The sequence below is a fragment of the Ostrinia furnacalis genome, unplaced genomic scaffold (assembly GCF_004193835.3).
Source record: "Ostrinia furnacalis isolate ACB-3 unplaced genomic scaffold, ASM419383v2 OfSCF7680, whole genome shotgun sequence".
Lineage (NCBI taxonomy): Eukaryota > Metazoa > Arthropoda > Insecta > Lepidoptera > Crambidae > Ostrinia > Ostrinia furnacalis.
The window spans coordinates 969,916-987,417 of NW_021137919.1; the positions used below are offsets into that span (position 1 = coordinate 969,916).

Consider the following 17,502-nt stretch of genomic DNA (forward strand, 5'->3'; position numbering starts at 1 on the left):
ATTGTAAAAAAAACGTAATAACTTTTAAACTAAGCGGTATATCCTGATAAAATAAAAACAGTTATAATGCTAAATAACAGGCGATACTAAAAAAATACATAAAATACACAAAAAATGCCAACAAATAACAAAACATGATACTTTTTGAAAAAAATCTGCTTTTAAATTCGTGTTTTTTTGGTTATTTGATAAATTTCTCCAAAAAATGCCCCTATAACAGGTGGTTTTTATTACTTTGTATTATTCTCTATCGTATTATCTTTGTAAAACCAAAAATCGCATGTCTCTATCCCTATCACAACATTTGCCAATCGTTTGAACAAAGGCCTGCCACAACATTATTCTCCGCTACAGGTAGAGACAATTTTAATTTTAACTTAAATGCTTATTTTACTTCGAAATCTTTTGTTTTTATTTGAAATCTAACTTGTCTTTATCAAAATTACAAATCTAGAGCCATTTTCAGTTTCGTTGTTAACGAAGCGTTGAATGGCGCGCCCGGAGAGGCTTAGTTCAAACGATCATTGCAAACGTTGTGATAGGGATAGAGACATGCGATTTTTGGTTTTACGAAGGTAATACGATAGAGAATAATACAAAGTGATAAAAAACACCGGTTATAGGGGCACTTTTTGGAGAAATTTATCAAATAACCAAAAAAACACGAATTTAAAAGCAGATTTTTTTCAAAAAGTATCTTTTTTTATTATTAGTTGGCCTTTTTTGTATATTTTATGTATTTTTTTAGTATCGCCTGTTATTTAGCATTATTACTGTTTTTATTTTATCAGGATATACCGCTTAGTTTAAAAGTTATTACGTTTTCTTTACAATAAGTAATTGGAAGAAAAAAAAATCTATAAAAAAATATAAAAAAATCTCAAAAAATTTTTGACCTCTTTTTTGTCGATAAAAATAGGTCTAGTTTCATCTATTTTCACATGTACACTTTAACGTGACTCACACTGTATGTAAGACTATGCAACGACACCACTCCGTCGTTTGCTTTAGCTTTAGCTCTCACGTTATTTATTATTATTATTTTTGGGTAGTTTTCAGGATTCAAAATACTATCACAAAACCGCATGCAGCACGCAAAACAGCGTAAGCAAACAGCAATGAGCTTGCCGTTGAACACGGCCACCTCGGGCCGAGAGGTGCGAGCTATCATAACACGTCCACGCGAGAGACCCACCGTGTTGGTCCCAGCTATGGTGTCGGGCTGCTTGCCGAAGCAGAAGTCCTTCTTGCCCGAGAAGACCTCGTAGATGAGCTTGCCGTTGAACACGGCCACCTCGGGCCGAGAGGTGCGAGCTATCATAACACGTCCACGCGAGAGACCCACCGTGTTGGTCCCAGCTATGGTGTCGGGCTGCTTGCCGAAGCAGAAGTCCTTCTTGCCCGAGAAGACCTCGTAGATGAGCTTGCCGTTGAACACGGCCACCTCGGGCCGAGAGGTGCGAGCTATCATAACACGTCAACGCGAGAGACCCACCGTGTTGGTCCCAGCTATGGTGTCGGGCTGCTTGCCGAAGCAGAAGTCCTTCTTGCCCGAGAACACCTCGTAGATGAGCTTGCCGTTGAACACGGCCACCTCGGGCCGAGAGGTGCGAGCTATCATAACACGTCAACGCGAGAGACCCACCGTGTTAGTCCCAGCTATGGTGTCGGGCTGCTTGCCGAAGCAGAAGTCCTTCTTGCCCGAGAAGACCTCGTAGATGAGCTTGCCGTTGAACACGGCCACCTTGGGCCGGAAGGTCTGCAGCTTCTCCAGCAGCACGGCCGAGCCCTCCTTGATCTCGCGCCGCGTCAGGTCCGCCGAGCCCTTCGTCGCGCGCGGCACCATGTTCGTGAACCCGATGCCGAAGTTTAACAGCTGGAAAACAGTCAAAATTACAGGATATAAATGCACGTCCGTTGAATTAAAACTAATATTGGTAGTATTGTACATAGCAATAGGATATTTGACAAACAACGTAAGAGCTTGGGAATTGGACTGTTAGAGCAGTTTCGAGCTATGTTCGTATCGTGAAAATACAATCCGGAGTTCACGTAGAACTATTTGTGTGGCAGGTAACGCACTAGATTCGATTTTCATCATGCATAATAATTATTATTATTATGTTAGTGATCATGAAAGTTTAAAACAATATACAGGGTGGCCAAAACAGTGAGGTCTAAAAGAAAAATTTAGATTCCTTACATCAAGGTGTATCTAAATCACCCCCATGTATGTTATACGATTTTGCTTAGTTTAGGAGATATTTTTTATCTTTTTTTGGGCTGACTTTTCTCAGATACGAATGAATACGACTATGATTACGAATGATTATTAAAATTTCTGAAATAGCAGTTAATAAAATTAGAGCATGTCATCAACACCTATCCTCAGTCTACCGCCCGCCGCAGTGTTGCCAGTTTACATGGACAGACGCCCACCGACGCCCACGGGTCGCGTCAAGAGACTCCCACGCAGCGCGTCATTTCCATACCCCATGTGTGTGCGATTATTCAATATTTTCCCGCGTCCTTTTCGTTGGGAATAGATGCGTCCGATAGGCGTAACTTCACATGCAGCTGCGACGCAGAGCCCCGAGCGATGAATCAATCGAAAGCAATACGAATACGGTGACAAAACAGGTAATGATTTGAATAATATGTTATATCTCTTAAAGATCTCATGATACATTTTTGTATAGCTGTAATATTCTCCAAACATGCATAACTGCATGCAGGTTTAAATATCAATGGAGTAAAAGTAACATTGTTAGCAAAATTTCTTGTTAATACTTCATGTAAGCAGGTGCTAAGTGTTCGTTTACGTTACAGAGAGAGGTACTCGCACACAACGAGGTCAGATCGCTATCGACACTCGGCATTACCGCGTCTGGGAGTCTCCACCCCAACATTAAACACTTTAATAATAAACACAAACTCTCAATTCAGTTGTAACCGAGAACGTCTGCGCAGAACGCCTGCCATTTGTCTGACATAATCTAGAGATCATTATCTCCCTACAATTAAACAATTATTTTAATTAAGCAAAAATCTGATTCAAGACAATTAATTAGCGGCGCGTCACTTAATTGCGCTGTAATGGGTTTCCATTTAACACGTTTTTTATAGAGTCTAATGGCAATATCGCAGCCGCGTCGATTGCAGGGACAAGAAGCATGAGTCGTTCCCATGCCCCATATTCCCGGTGTCTCAATCATTGTGTTTTGGAAAGTAATGGAGCTTTGTTGCGCTGTCACACCACTGAAATCGGTTACTTAATATGCATGTTGATATTTTTATAATACATGCTTGACATTGTCATTTCAAACATCTACATCCTAGCTTTTACATAGAACTGAAAATACAGTTGAGTGTTATAATTTTTTTGTAAGCTATTCAACTCTAGCTGTTACAGACGTCCAAGAACACCAGAGTGTTTCGTGAACATTGTAAGAAACCGCTCTTACACTACGACCGATCCGAATCCGTGACAGTACAGAAGAACTATTTGTATGGTAGCTTACAGTAGATTCGATTTCCGTCATCCAATTCCTCTAGATACGTAAGTTTTTCTGGATTTGCATCGGATATAGTGCGAAAGCTTTAACACACTCGTCTCGTCCTTACCTTGTAGTCCTCGTCGGCGCTCATCTGCTCGCGCGTGAGGCCGGAGAGGTACAGGCACTTCCAGAAGTGGTTCCCGGGCCCGGCGTAGTGGTGTCCCTTGTACGCCGCGAACAGCCCCGGGTTGATGCCGATCTGCAACGCAACACATGATCAGCCGGTGTGTTACAACACACAACGTAAAACTACAGTTAATCCTTGTGCTAGAGATAACCTATATCGGATAGACAGTAATGATGAACAATGAGTGTAACGAACAGGCGCCAAATTCGTGGGAACATTTCTGCACATTCGCAGCTGTTGCCTTGGAGCCTTATACGGGTGAATGAAATCTCGAAAGAAAACCTAAGATAATTACACATCGGACGAGAGCTCGTGCAGTGATTTGTGCGACCCGACGTCGCCGGTGACCGCCATAGCTCACGCGTGACATTTATCAAGACAATAAAATCATGTTAATGTGATGTAGTTCATATTATTATAATTTATTTACTTCAAATTACTTAATTGCTATGAATTACTATCATTTGGATTTTCATGAATAATATTGCATTTTAATACGCGATTATAATTTTAAATTACATTAAATATACATAAATACCGTATACAGTTACTATAGAATTAAACAGGCATGGCAATCTCGGGATAATATTAATTCATACTCATATAAGTCCACATCTTCGCATTGTCCACCTCTCAACAGTGATTCATAACATTATTCGTTTTTATTAGAATATAATTATTAATTATATTGATATAAATCAGGAACCGAAATGATAACGATACACCGGCATTAATCATCAACTCCCAATGAACTGAGAGTGAGATAATTATTAAAAGACAGAAAATACAAAAGTTTAACAATGCTCCATAATAAATAACATAAATCATTTGCTATGTAAGCGATCAGAATTAAAATAAGGTTTAAATCGTTGTTTTATACAAGTTACTAATTTACATGGTCGAGCATGTACGGATAGTCCTTTTGTGAATTCGAAATCATGAAAAAAATATCCAAAATTAATACACTGGTTTTGGTCTCATAGTATTTTTATAATAAAAGTGAATGTATAATTTAAATCATTTCATATTCATCCTTTATAATTCAAATTACCCATTAATTTGTTAAAAACGTTATTACGAATAAAGTAGGTAGGCAGATTCCAAGGTAGGTACAAGTGCAATTAAATTAAATTTAAAGAGGATTTAGGACGCTATTTGGATCAAATATGTAATTGCTCAATAATTAATAATTAATAAAATAAAAAATAAATAAATAAATAATTAAAACAATACTGCAAACGTCACGAAACTGAACCGATAGAATTATTGAGGAAAAGGCAGATTAATTTTCCTTTTAAAACTATTATCGTTTTTAATAAACTAAATTATTATGTTCAATATTAATTATTTTATAGCAATCATTTAGTAGGTATTTAAGTTTTTCATGTTTTTAAATATGGGTCAGCGGGTTGCAACTTGCAGTAATTTCTTTAGTGGGGTTTTAGATAAATGGCTCGCGGTTATTGCGTTTTGGAAAACAAAACATCTACTATAACTTACGCTTTGGTGATTGTAATCGTGCTTGCTGTGGCCATATTACACTTTTATGAAACTGTGTGCGATTAGGCTTACAAAAATACTGACTCATACTGCTGAAGCGTCGCGCTTGAATCAGAAAGATAACAGCGTCGGCTGCTATCATGCTCACAATGGTGGTAGAGTCCAGTGGACGATATCCTTCTCGCTCTGTCACTAACGGAGACATACTCACGATAATGGTGCCAACAGTCCACCATATTTCGGAGGATGGATTCGGTGGGCGACTTCTTCCTCGCTCATGTCGCGAGAGCAATGCGCTTGGGAAATGAGAATAGCTTGTGGTGCAATCGTGCTCGCGCTTTGAGGGTCAACGTCCGGTGGACGATATTCTTAAGGCTCTGTTGCTGAAGCTTCGCGCTTGAAGAATGTGAATACTCACAACACAATAATAGTGTCAACATTCCACTAGACGTCAGAGGATACTTTCAGTGGCGGCTTCTCTCGCTAATGCCGCCAGATAAAGCCTGGTCCGTGAGCACGTAATTATGTTGCTGTCGCGCTCGCACACTCACTGCAGGCGCCCGTCGCACAGTCGCGACAGCAATATAATTACGCGCGAGCGATAAGGATGGGTAGCTTGGGGTTATTGGACAAAATTCTACGTGCTCACGGACCAGGCTTTAGAGTCCAGTGGACGATATCCTTCTCGCTCTGTCACTAACGGAGACATACTCACGATAATGGTGCCAACGGTCCACCAGATGTCGGAGGATGGATTCGGTGGGCGACTTCTTCCTCGCTCATGTCGCGAGAGCAATGCGCTTGGAAAACGAGAATAGCTTGTGGTGCAATCGTGCTCGCACTTTGAGGGTCAGCGTCCGGTGGACTACATTCTCAAGGCTCTGTTGCTGAAGAATGTAAATACTCACAACACAATAATAGTGTCAACATTCCACTAGACGTCAGAGGATAGTTTCAGTGGCGGCTTCTCTCGCTAATGCCGCCAGAGGAATATGCGTTGGTAAAGCCCGGTCTATGAGCACGTAGAATTTCGTCCAATGACCCCAAGCTACCCATCCTTATCGCTCGCACGTAATTATATTGCTGTCACGACTGTGCGACGGCGCCCGCAGTAAGTGTGCGAGCTTGGGGTCATTGGACAAAATTCTACGTGCTCACGGACCAGACTTTAGTTTGAAGCTGGAACACAAGAGAGTAGCTTGGGGTGCGATCATACTCACAATGATGATGTCGAGGTTCTCGGCCAGGTGGTCGGGCAGCGTGCGGCGCGCCACCTCCTCCTCGCTCATGCCGTTGAAGCGGTCGTGCTTCTTGCGCTCCTTCACCGGCCGCACCATGCCGTCCAGCACGCCGTCGGCTTTGATCTCCATGCTGGAACAAGCGCGGTCATTTGTCAGGTCATTTTAAAACATAGGATAGATAACGATACCTAGATCTGCATCACCAGAATGACTGCTTTAAAAATGTATATGGCCTTTTTATAGAGTACATTACACAAATAGCTATCTCCCAAAACTGTGTGCTTTTAAGCGATTTTGTGAAAAATATTATTGGCAGGTAGTTGCTAATTGCTCATAAGATAGGCCCCCTTAATTGATATTTATTGTCCGTGGTGCATAATCTTTTATTAAAGGTTTTATTGTTTGTCACCTGTCATCCGCTTTGCAATGGAGGGAAGTCGAACCTTAATTTCGAAGTCCTCCTATGTTCTTCTGATTAATTTCGTTGCGGGTCCAATGACAGTTTAACTTTCCCCCGGGACAAACTCGACCTTCATTGGTTGGGTTTTTATGGCGGCTTTTATCAAGCTGTAGATCCTGGCTACACAGGAGTTGCAGTGGTGGGAACGAGAGGTGGGAATAGTCCTTATCTCCTAAAACTGCCTAACCCTTAAATGGTTTTCTTGGTAGTCTAGTAGTAGATGTTGGCCAAACACAAATTGTAGTGAAGGGCATCATCCCGTTTAGGGGAGAGCTGGTCGATCAATGTTTTTGCAACTAAGCCACAAGACACGTAACTGTTATACTATGTCTGTGTTGAATATGACGCGGCCACAACGGAATACGGGGTGTATGTTGTATGCAACCAAATAATACATGATATACTATTATGTTTACATACTATGTAGGTATTATTTATTAAATAGTTATATTAGTAATATTACATAGTCTATGTGTCGGCGAGTGCCTGTCTAGCCATCCCCGCGATATCTTTTCTGACTCAGCACTTTAGAACATTAGGACCATCATAATCCGAACTTTAGCACACTCTTGTGAACACGTATCATATGAAATAAATAAATTGAATTCCAACTTTAAGTAAAAGTTTAACACGTGAACGACGTTATTCGTCTAAAAATGTGTGAAATCATTTTGCAGTCACGTTTTTAATTCCTGTAAAACTTCTTGGGAAAAGTTTGGGTTGCGAAAATTCTTTGTGAAATTCGAATCTACCAGTGTCCCGTGTTTAGCAAAAATTAAAACTACCTACCTTATTTATTCTTTCGCAATATTCAAACTGCCTAATAAACTAACACGTTACTGATTCTTTGAATTAATGGCTTAATAGTTTAGATGCTATAATTTGTCTTCTATAAAATTTCCAGTCTGTCTTATCGCTTTTCCATAACCTGGGTGCCTATGTGACTCAGTGAAACCTTTCGTAGGAAGAGTGCTCTCTCTTAAGTCTCATTACTTACCAGCGGGTGACCATATCATCTTATAATAACAGAATTCTGGTAATTTACTAAACGATCTGTAAACTAATGCGTCACCCCGTACACTAATGGCAGATGAAAAAACCGAAATCAAACATTGCAGATTTCATCACTAGCTGGATGAATGTAGAGTTTGGCCGATTTTTTGTATCTGGGACTGTCTAAATCGCCTCACGTGGGCGGCGCTACACGGGCCCGTATCGCTGAGCGTTACTCAATCAAGACATTATCAATGCGGATTTATTTATTATTTCATGAAAATTTCACTACTCAATAATTATAAATAACGTACACGTCTTAATATAGATGACAACAGTTTGTTTTTAAAACAACAAAAATAAAAAGTATAAGACTAAAGGTGAAAAGAATTTCCTATTCATCTTCACGGTTTGGGTGAAAATAATAATTATAATTATGCCTGAATACCATTCGACACTGTGACCATATAAGATCGTCTGCCATTAATTACCGCACGTTAATACGTAATTTTGAATTTGGTATGACAAAGATCTGAGATATAAAAATGTAGCCTTTACTTTCGAGGAGCGCTTCAGGCCTTTATACCCGCAATTAGGGCATGTAATATCGGAAGGTTTTCAATTCCGATATTGGATTCCGATATTAGATCTCAATATCGGAATTCCGATATTAATATCGGAATTGAGTTCATGTGCTATAAAATTAATATTTGGTTATATTCGTAAGAATTCTGGATTGTTTACAACAAAATAATTATTTTAATCAAAATCTTTAATTTGGTACAAAACAGCACTTCATAAAATTGAAGTATTTTAAAACCATTTTTACGTTATGGGTATCCATTGCATTTGGTTTTTATGTGATAAGAGGCAAACGAGCAGACGGATCACCTGATAATGAATGGTTACTGATAATGAGCCTATATGGACTAGCAAATAATTAGTGTTTTTGTAAAATCACAGGTATCAAACAAACTTTTACTCCTTCATTATATCACCCTATTGGTTATGAGTCCTACGCTGCGCTTTCCGGTAGGTACGTGGCCTCCATTTCAGAACCTTGCTGCCTCATCGTCCGTCTGTTTTGCGTACTAAGGCAGAACCGTTGGAAGACCTGATCACAATGCTCGAAGAACTTAATCGAGTTTCCCAACAGGTAGGCTTTCGGATGGATATGGAAAAAACGAAGCTTATGTCGAATGACCATGTTGCTCCTTACCCAGTTTCGGTTAGGAGCTCGATTCTCGAGATTGTTGACAAGTAAGTATGTCTATCTCGAACAAACGATCAGCTAGGTAGTTAGATGCAATTTCGAGAAAGAGGTAAATCGTCGAATACGAAGACGAAAGTCTTCAATTAGTGTGTGTTACCAGTGATGATATACGGCTCGAAAACGTGGCCTTTGAATATAAGGCACAACGTGCTTTGGAGAGGGATAAGCTTGGTGTTTCTTTACGAGATCTAATCAGAAATGAGGAGCTCCGTAAACTAACTAAGGTCACTGACATAGCCCGACGGATTAACAAGCTGAAGTGGCAATGGGCAGGGCACATAGTACGCAGAACTGACGGTCCATAGTCCAGTAAAATTAATGTTTGAAAGGGAGTTGAGATGTCGTTCTTTGTTGACCAAGTACCTATGGCAAATGCTAAAATTGATTTAGAACAAGTTAAATTAACCATAAATATTAAAGATATTAAAATATTTGCAGTGGAACAAATGATGGTGAGAGACATGAGAAAATCATTGGTCTTTGCCAATCATGTACTTTAGGCTTTGTGGCAGGTTGTGGCGAGTTTAAACGCTTTGTTTAAAATATCAATTCAAACTTTTATCTGATTCCGATATTACGATATTGGGTCCCTCAATATCGGAATTGAAATATCGGTTCTCGTAGTCCGAGATTCCGATATTACGAGATTCCGAGATTCCGATATTACGAGATTCCGAGATTCCGATATTCATGCCCTACCCGCAATATCTAGCTGGAATCCAAATGGCAGGAAACGACCGCTCGGCGCACCCAGCAAGGGGCGGCGGGCGAGTGAGGCGAAATGGACTGTATCTAAACCCCAGGGGATTGGCCACGAACGGGAATCATAAGGACTACAAGAGACGGTGGAATATGTAGGTTTTTTGTCATAAAATAACGAAGGCAGTCCTGTAAAAATCTTAATGGTCACTGCGTACACAATTTGCAAGTATAATATTCGTATATCGTGTCCTTCTAAGCGAAAATCTTGTTCAGTATTTTTATTGGATTACAAGATGTTTTCCTCTGCATCAATAAATGAACGATGAGATCATAAAGCCAGCTCAAGCCTCGCTTCAAGCCGAGTGCTAATACGGGCCCGGTATCTATCTGGCACGGCTCTCTCTCGACGTTGCGACCAGCAGGCTGCTGCCCGCACGAGGAAACTCAACAAGGAAGAGGAAAGACGCGGCGATAATTATAATTTCAGTAGGTATAAATAAGCAACGAACAAACAGTTTCTAGGACGTCTTTATGCGTGCGTTGTAAAACTTGAATTTATTAAAATCTCGAGTTAAATACTCGTATTCAGATCCGATAATGATCTAAGATAGTGCTTGTTTGTGTAAATGATACTCAATCTTCATCATTTTACAGTTAATTTTCACCTATCTGTCCATCGTACTCGTGTTTGTTAACTTACACGACTGATATCTAACATAACTCATACACAAAGCGCAGCTAGGCGGTAGTACTCGAGCCAAATGACTGGATGACACAACCAAGCCGCATCTTAACTGGCGTCGAGATAACTCTTGATTATAAATGAAATGAATCATGTATTTCCATCTACTTCAAATAAATAAACAGAAACAATATTTTAAACTAGAGTTTGCTTCGTATGCATAGCTTCAGGCGTGATGTGTCTTTATTCAGCAGAAGATCGATATCCATCGATGAGCAAAGGCAGGAACGAGAGCTAGTTCCAAACACTCATCTCGGAAAGGCACTGCGTGGCTCCCAGCGTGAGCCCTGTGCGGAGGCGCGCTAGCAAACAAGGCTGCTTGCTCTCGCCGTGTGCACCTGTGCCCACTAGCATAGCTATACCGCACTACAGGTACCCGCGCACATGCAAAATATTTTGCCTTTTTCATTCAAGGCTGCTATTTAGTACGGTTCGTATACCTTCATTTTTATAATTTTATTGCATTATTTATCACTGGAGTACGGACTTTTATGCATCTTTTTATCGAGATCACAACTCGATTTGATAAAAAAAAACGAAGCGTTCGCTAGATATGATCTAGTGAATAAATGAAAATTAATCTAAATGAACTCTGCCCGTACTTGTGTGAAAAAATCGCAGTCGTTTCCTTTGAGTTTATTTATGCAACCGACGAAGATATCTTTAGAAATGAATCAAATCACTTTAAGTGTTAATTGGTCACTAAAAACAAAACGTGAAACCTTTACAACGTGGACAAAAAATACTTATGGGTTCTACCTAAGCTAATAAACAAATCAATGCAAATTACTTGGCACAGACTTCCTAAAGTTGTATCGAGATATTTTATTGATCGGCGTCAACATAAAAAAGATACCGCTTGCAAGTTTGTCTTTTTGCAGAAACCTGCGCTTGTTCGTGTGTCGGTAATCAAAGTTCTCATGGGATTTATGCGAGAAGAATTCCATTTAGGCCTAACAATCCACCTGGCTTTGCACCGGTGAGAATTACACTAAACGAATCTATCTAATTATAAAACATTATTAAAATGCCTATAGAAATTTCTGAGATTGGTGTATTTAGATTTGCAGACATAAGTGAGGTCAGAGCTTATAATGTACTGATGCTAGTGATAGATAATGGAGCAGCTTCCTTCGAGCCCGCGAGTGCACCTGCTCCCGGCACAGGAGCGCTCTCTGCGTGGGCACAACCACGAGCACAGCTCGATAACTTCTGTCGTGCCATTGTGTCGTGTGACGACCGCTTGCGTGATTACTGGCAGCATAAAACTCATCTCCTTTTGTTAAATTTAGGCCAGTGATAGCTTGTCGCCTCACCTTAACTATTGCAATACAATATTTATGTAAATGAGTTCATGTATCAAACTTTTAGATGCTCAAGTATTACATCCAATGAGGGTTTTCGCGAATGAAAAATCCGCCAGATGGCAATACGTAGACGCGAGGTCCAAATGCTGCATGATTGGTTATTTTTGACATGACATTGACAGATATGTCAAAATCGACCAATCACGCAGCAGTCAGACCCCACATCCACGTCCCGCCATCTAGCGGATCTTTCATTCGCGAAAACCCTCATTCAATCATACTCTAAGAAAGATGCCTGTAACACGGTTACGAATCCCAAAAAAGTCATGAGTGTTTTTCTATTATTAGAGCATATGCATACGAAATGTCCCCAGGGTGTAGCCGAGATGTACTTGAAATAAAGCTCTTGTAAAGAGGATAAAGCACCTTGGGACCCGAAACGAAATTTATCAGAAGTAACTAGGATGGTGGAGTACCCAGAGAACGTATCACAGAGGTTAGTGAACCAATGAGTTTTTTCTTGAAAATGACGGAATGTATGATGACTGTGTGAATACTAGTGGTTAGACGAGAAGGCGACGGTGGATGAGATGGGACTTGATGAAATGTGTGAATGCATGCATTATCACATTTCGGATGGCGAAAAGATAAAACATATCTCCGAGTTTAACTAATTTTAAGCGAATCAAATGAGGATGTTGGTAACGACCTAAAATGCTTAAATCAGTGCGTTTAATGGAGCAAACTAACTCTGTAATCGAGCACTTTCAGTCATAGCTTCAATGCTTTGGTTTGCATTAGGGAATGCAGGCAGAAGAATGTGCGATTTATTTGTTTATCTACTGATATCTGATGGTGCTTTCGTCTAGTCCATTTCCACCTTGATCCGATTATTTCGCTGGGATTTTTGGCTAGCGATAGTGCGGCATCGGTTCCGGTACCGAAATACCCGCCGACGTAAACACTGCGATGCGCGCGCACAACGTTTTCTCCTGATGAATTTACGCGCGGACTACGGTCTTACTGAACTTGGAAGAAAGTGGCTTGGACATCGTTTCTGCACACGCATTTTGGTTTACGCCGGAACTAAATAACGAACAATTCAAGATCTAAGTGACACATTTGATGGCAAATCAATTGTACACTATTGTTCCATTAAAATTGATAGTTTATCTTGCTTGTCATCATTAAATCATGTAAAGTTTTAGAATACCTACGTATATTCCCGTAGTTCTAGAAATTTATGTAAGCATACGGGACCGAATTACCTACACTGTTCCCAAGTGGTACTTATCACAGAGTGCCGAGTGATTCACGGTGCATTTAAATAAAAAAGCGGTACGAGTCGTACTCATGCAGTGAAGATTCTGTACCCCTCACCTTATACGAAGGGATGGTAGAATTTGGTATTTTATAACAGTTATAACTTGATACCTCTACGCGTTACTGGGGAAAAGTGGCAAAGTCCCTACTCGTGAAGAAATCCCAACTAATATTATAAATGCGAAAGTAACTCTGTCTGTCTGTTACGCTTTCCCGCTTAAACCTCGCAACCGATTTTGATGAAATTTGGCATAGAGATAGTTTGAGTCCCGGGAAAGAACATAGGATAGTTTTTATCCCGGTTTTTGAAACAGGGACGCGCGTGATAAAGTTTTTCTGTGACAGACAAAATTCCACGCGGGCGAAGCCGCGGGCGGAAAGCTAGTGATCTATAAAATGTTCACGTCCTCTCTTTAAGATACAGAACCCTATAAAATAACAAAATTCTAAGCAGAAACGCACGCAAATGCTAATTAGGAACAAAAAAGGGAAGTTGAGAAAGATCTCGGCGTTAAAGTCTGGAATTTTGTAAAACGACAAGTTTCAAATCAAAATCAAATCATTTATTGCATTGCATTACATGTGGTTTGATAGTTGGTGAATGGTAGGACAGCGCATCACATGCACCCTGCAAGGGCATAGCAAGCAGTTGTGATACGAATACCAGTTTCTTCCAAGAAACCGGGAGTGTGTCACAAGGATAGCAGCCATGTTCGCGCTGGCCGTGGTCGCACCGCAGCAGCCAAGAAAAGCTATTGCATAAGTTTCCGACACTTTCCATTCGCGGCGCATTGTCGCTGCGCTCGCACGCTACGCATGCACATCGCTAATTAACTTCTTATTGGATGTTTATCGGATCTATGAGAACTAAAATTAGGCCGGGTGGCAATCCCCGGAGGGTGCACATAATTTTTGATTTTTTTTTTGCTATTTTAATGGGCTAGCTCTTGTTCACATGACAGTCTAACCTAGGGGGTATGTAAATCGTTTTGTAATCACATGTAAAACTTCTTTTTTTAAAGCACGCTGCGAAATTACTGAATTCATAAGTTTTAAGTGGTGGTTATACTTTTATATTTTTTTACTATATTAATTAATGTGTGATATCGTATTTTTGCATTTGGTCTATGCCGTGGCGTGGGTTGCAAAACCTTTCGACTTGAAATTCATGAGATGTTGATATGATTTAATGATATATTTTTTAATAATAGGTATACGTAGAAAAATGCAATTATGAAATCTTGTAGTCATGCGGATAATTATAATTTTGGCATTGAAGCAGGGTACAACAAAACAAAAAGCTATCTATTTTAACCTCGTAAGCCCGGATGTGCCTCAGAAGGAACTGAAACTTTGTAGTCAGTAACGCCGAGACATTTTCGGAGGTGACTTCGAAGTATCGCCGGATGTGCCATCAGAGGAACTAAAACTTTAGCGATAAATTTAAGTTCAAAAATTCGCGCCTATCGAAAGAAAAGAGTGATAGTCTATGGCTTAAAGTATTCAAAATCAGGTATCCGAACTTATTAATATAAAAAAAACAAAATGTCACTGTCAAATTATCATTTTTCTTTGACAAGGTGGTTCGTCCAAGAAGACATGATGTGCGATTAATTTTTTTTCTTCACGTAAACGTAGTTTAATTGCAAAAGTGACATGTATAATTTAAGTTAAAATACTGCTAAACAAGCAAAAAAATTATTTTTCCCAATTTGAAGTAGTTTTGTAAGATTTTTTTTAGTTTAAAAATAAAAGTTCTTTGCAAGGAACATTCGGTCTTGATGGTGAAAGTTTTATTTTTGTATATTTTTTCTATTGAGATGGGATTGAGTATTGGACTTTTAAAATTATGATATGATTGAGAATATTTACCATGAGAACGTTCTGATTTTTAGTTTAGTAAATATTATAATTAACATGAATATTCACTTTACTTCTTGTACATTTTAACCTATCATTAGTGTATGTTATAAAACCGATAGTACTTTTAAAAGTACTAAATATGAAACATTAAATAAAATTAAAACCGTTGTTCCTTTTCAGTTACATTTATTAATATCGTTATTGTATCTTTATGTAGTATTAATTTATTAAGAAGGTTACATTTATGTTTTACTTAAAAGTATAAAATACAATTTATTTACTTTTCCTTTTTAAAGTCTGTAATACCGAATGTTCTTTTAAGAGAAAACATTTTTTTAATATTTTTCACCTAAAATAAGCTCTATGCACTATTATATAGGGCCCCTGAAAATATGAACGCAAAAGAAAATCTCTAACATAGAAATTTTTTTACTCGAAGTGCTCGGCGTTTACTACTTCAAATTATTCGTTCTTCTGAAAGCACATTCGGCGATACTTAGAAGTCGACACAATTTACTCTTCGGTCTTACGAGGTTATGACTCCCATTTCACAATCATCATTTCTGGGTGTTACTAACGAAAAATATATTTTTATTTTTCAGTTCCCTATCCATTTAACTTACATAAAATTTTTAGCCATATTAGGTATATCTTGGCATAATGTAAATAATTACGCATAATACTAATTTTTGTTTTGTAAATAGGCGGCTTAGTCTCGCTGCACCTTTACATATTTTGACACTATAATTTCCAAGTTAAATCGGTTAATTACGGCAAAAAATGGTGAATTTATGTTATGCCTATAAAATTATATGTATCTTTATTAGCGGCTCTACGATCTCGTTACTAATGATTTAGTAATATCGATCAGCACATATTTTATCCCGCTCGTTTTTTTAAAGCATCGTACTTATTTCGGAAGTCATTAATCCTCCAATGATCCTATTAATAACTCAATCCAAGATCGGATTCACCCGGTATAATCGGCAGGCTATTAACGCGATGCACGGCCTGCGAAAATTTATTACACCTAACTGCAAGAGGCGGGGGCAACAACCCGGCGAAGGCCGCGCGGTGACAGCGCGTCCGCACCCTCGCCGCGCCACGCCGCCGCCGCCGCCGCCGCCGCCGCCCGCCGGCGCACCCGTGCGAGCCGCCGGACAAAAAGTTGAACGTCTGCGCTGTGGCACACCTCAGCCTTTGGCCAAGGAAAAAGCTCACAGTCATAGCGTTCGTTGGCGAGGTTTTTATGACCGAGGTCTTATGAAACGGATTCATGCTCTGGTATGGGCAGCACGTTAGAATATTTAAATATAAACATAAGGCTATTTTCTAGAATGGTGTATTCAACTAAAAACTTGAAAGATAGTCAACCCCGGAATGTATCAGTAGAAATTTCAATTGACTGACTCGAATTTAAAGTAAAAATTGAAATAATATTGTACTAAATTAAAACAAACAAATTGAACCCTCTGCAGTCTGCACACGGGTGCACTTCGAACTTGGGTGGTTATTTACAACTGTTAACTGTCTTTTTTCTTGCAGTTTTTTTTTTATATTTGATTTTATTTTAAAGTTAAACTAATCAGACACATCATGCGTTAATGATATTCAGTTTTCTGACAGTGAAAGCGAACAATCTCGACGTGAGCCCATTGTACTTATGCCCTTTAGGCGCGCAGTCAGTGGCAAGGACGCAGAAACCGCCGAGCAACGATCGCGAGCCCTCGCGCCAGAGCCTGCAATCCGGTGCCCTTGCCAGCGCCTAAAAGGAAAACCCTCGTTTGTGCTAACTAGTTATATCGCAAAACGCTCAGTTATAATGATTTATGGACAGAATTAGCTTTAAATGTGTATTTTTGAATCAAAACACTAAAATTAATTTAAAAAACAATTCCAACATGATATTTCACTTGAAATGAATGAAAAGTATTTATTTAACATTATAAATGCAAAACAAGAATTAAAAAACAATTATCTGAAAATTAACAGTACATATTTGTCTCTTGATTGCTACTTTCCGGAAGAATAACCAGGGTACGGCATACAAAATCGATCTTATGCAACAGCGAGCGGGCAGGCGATAACATCGGACGGAATCACGCGCGGGAGGCAAGGGGTCTGGCCGAACGTATTCTGAGCTCCCGGATTCGATTCTGATTCTGATCTGGATTTCCTTGGAAACTGTAGGTACAGTCGTACTGCATAATTTTTGACGTAAATTCTAATCATGTAGTGTTCTAACCTGAGATCTATTTATACTGTTTCAGTTTTAGCCATTCTGTCTGTTGCACCTTATACAGGCTATAACTTTAACGGACGCAGTGGCGAGCGTCCGTTAGTGCTTAAATTCTCCTTAACTTGACTGACGGCCAGCCCCTTTATTCAGATGTCGATAAAATATGTACAGAGTC

The 17,502-nt window shown here is 39.5% G+C and overlaps 1 protein-coding gene across 1 annotated transcript in view; it reads right to left on the bottom strand.

The window, feature by feature from the left end:
* Positions 1–17,502, bottom strand: part of LOC114365901 (Thymine DNA glycosylase) — a 68,007-nt gene that overhangs the window by 29,830 nt on the left and 20,675 nt on the right. The window contains exons 3-5 of the mRNA XM_028322607.1: positions 6,405–6,555; positions 3,625–3,756; positions 1,646–1,876 (exon numbers count right to left, since the gene is read on the bottom strand). Coding sequence (XP_028178408.1) covers positions 1,646–1,876; positions 3,625–3,756; positions 6,405–6,555 — 514 coding nt within the window. The remainder of the gene's footprint in view (positions 1–1,645; positions 1,877–3,624; positions 3,757–6,404; positions 6,556–17,502) is intronic.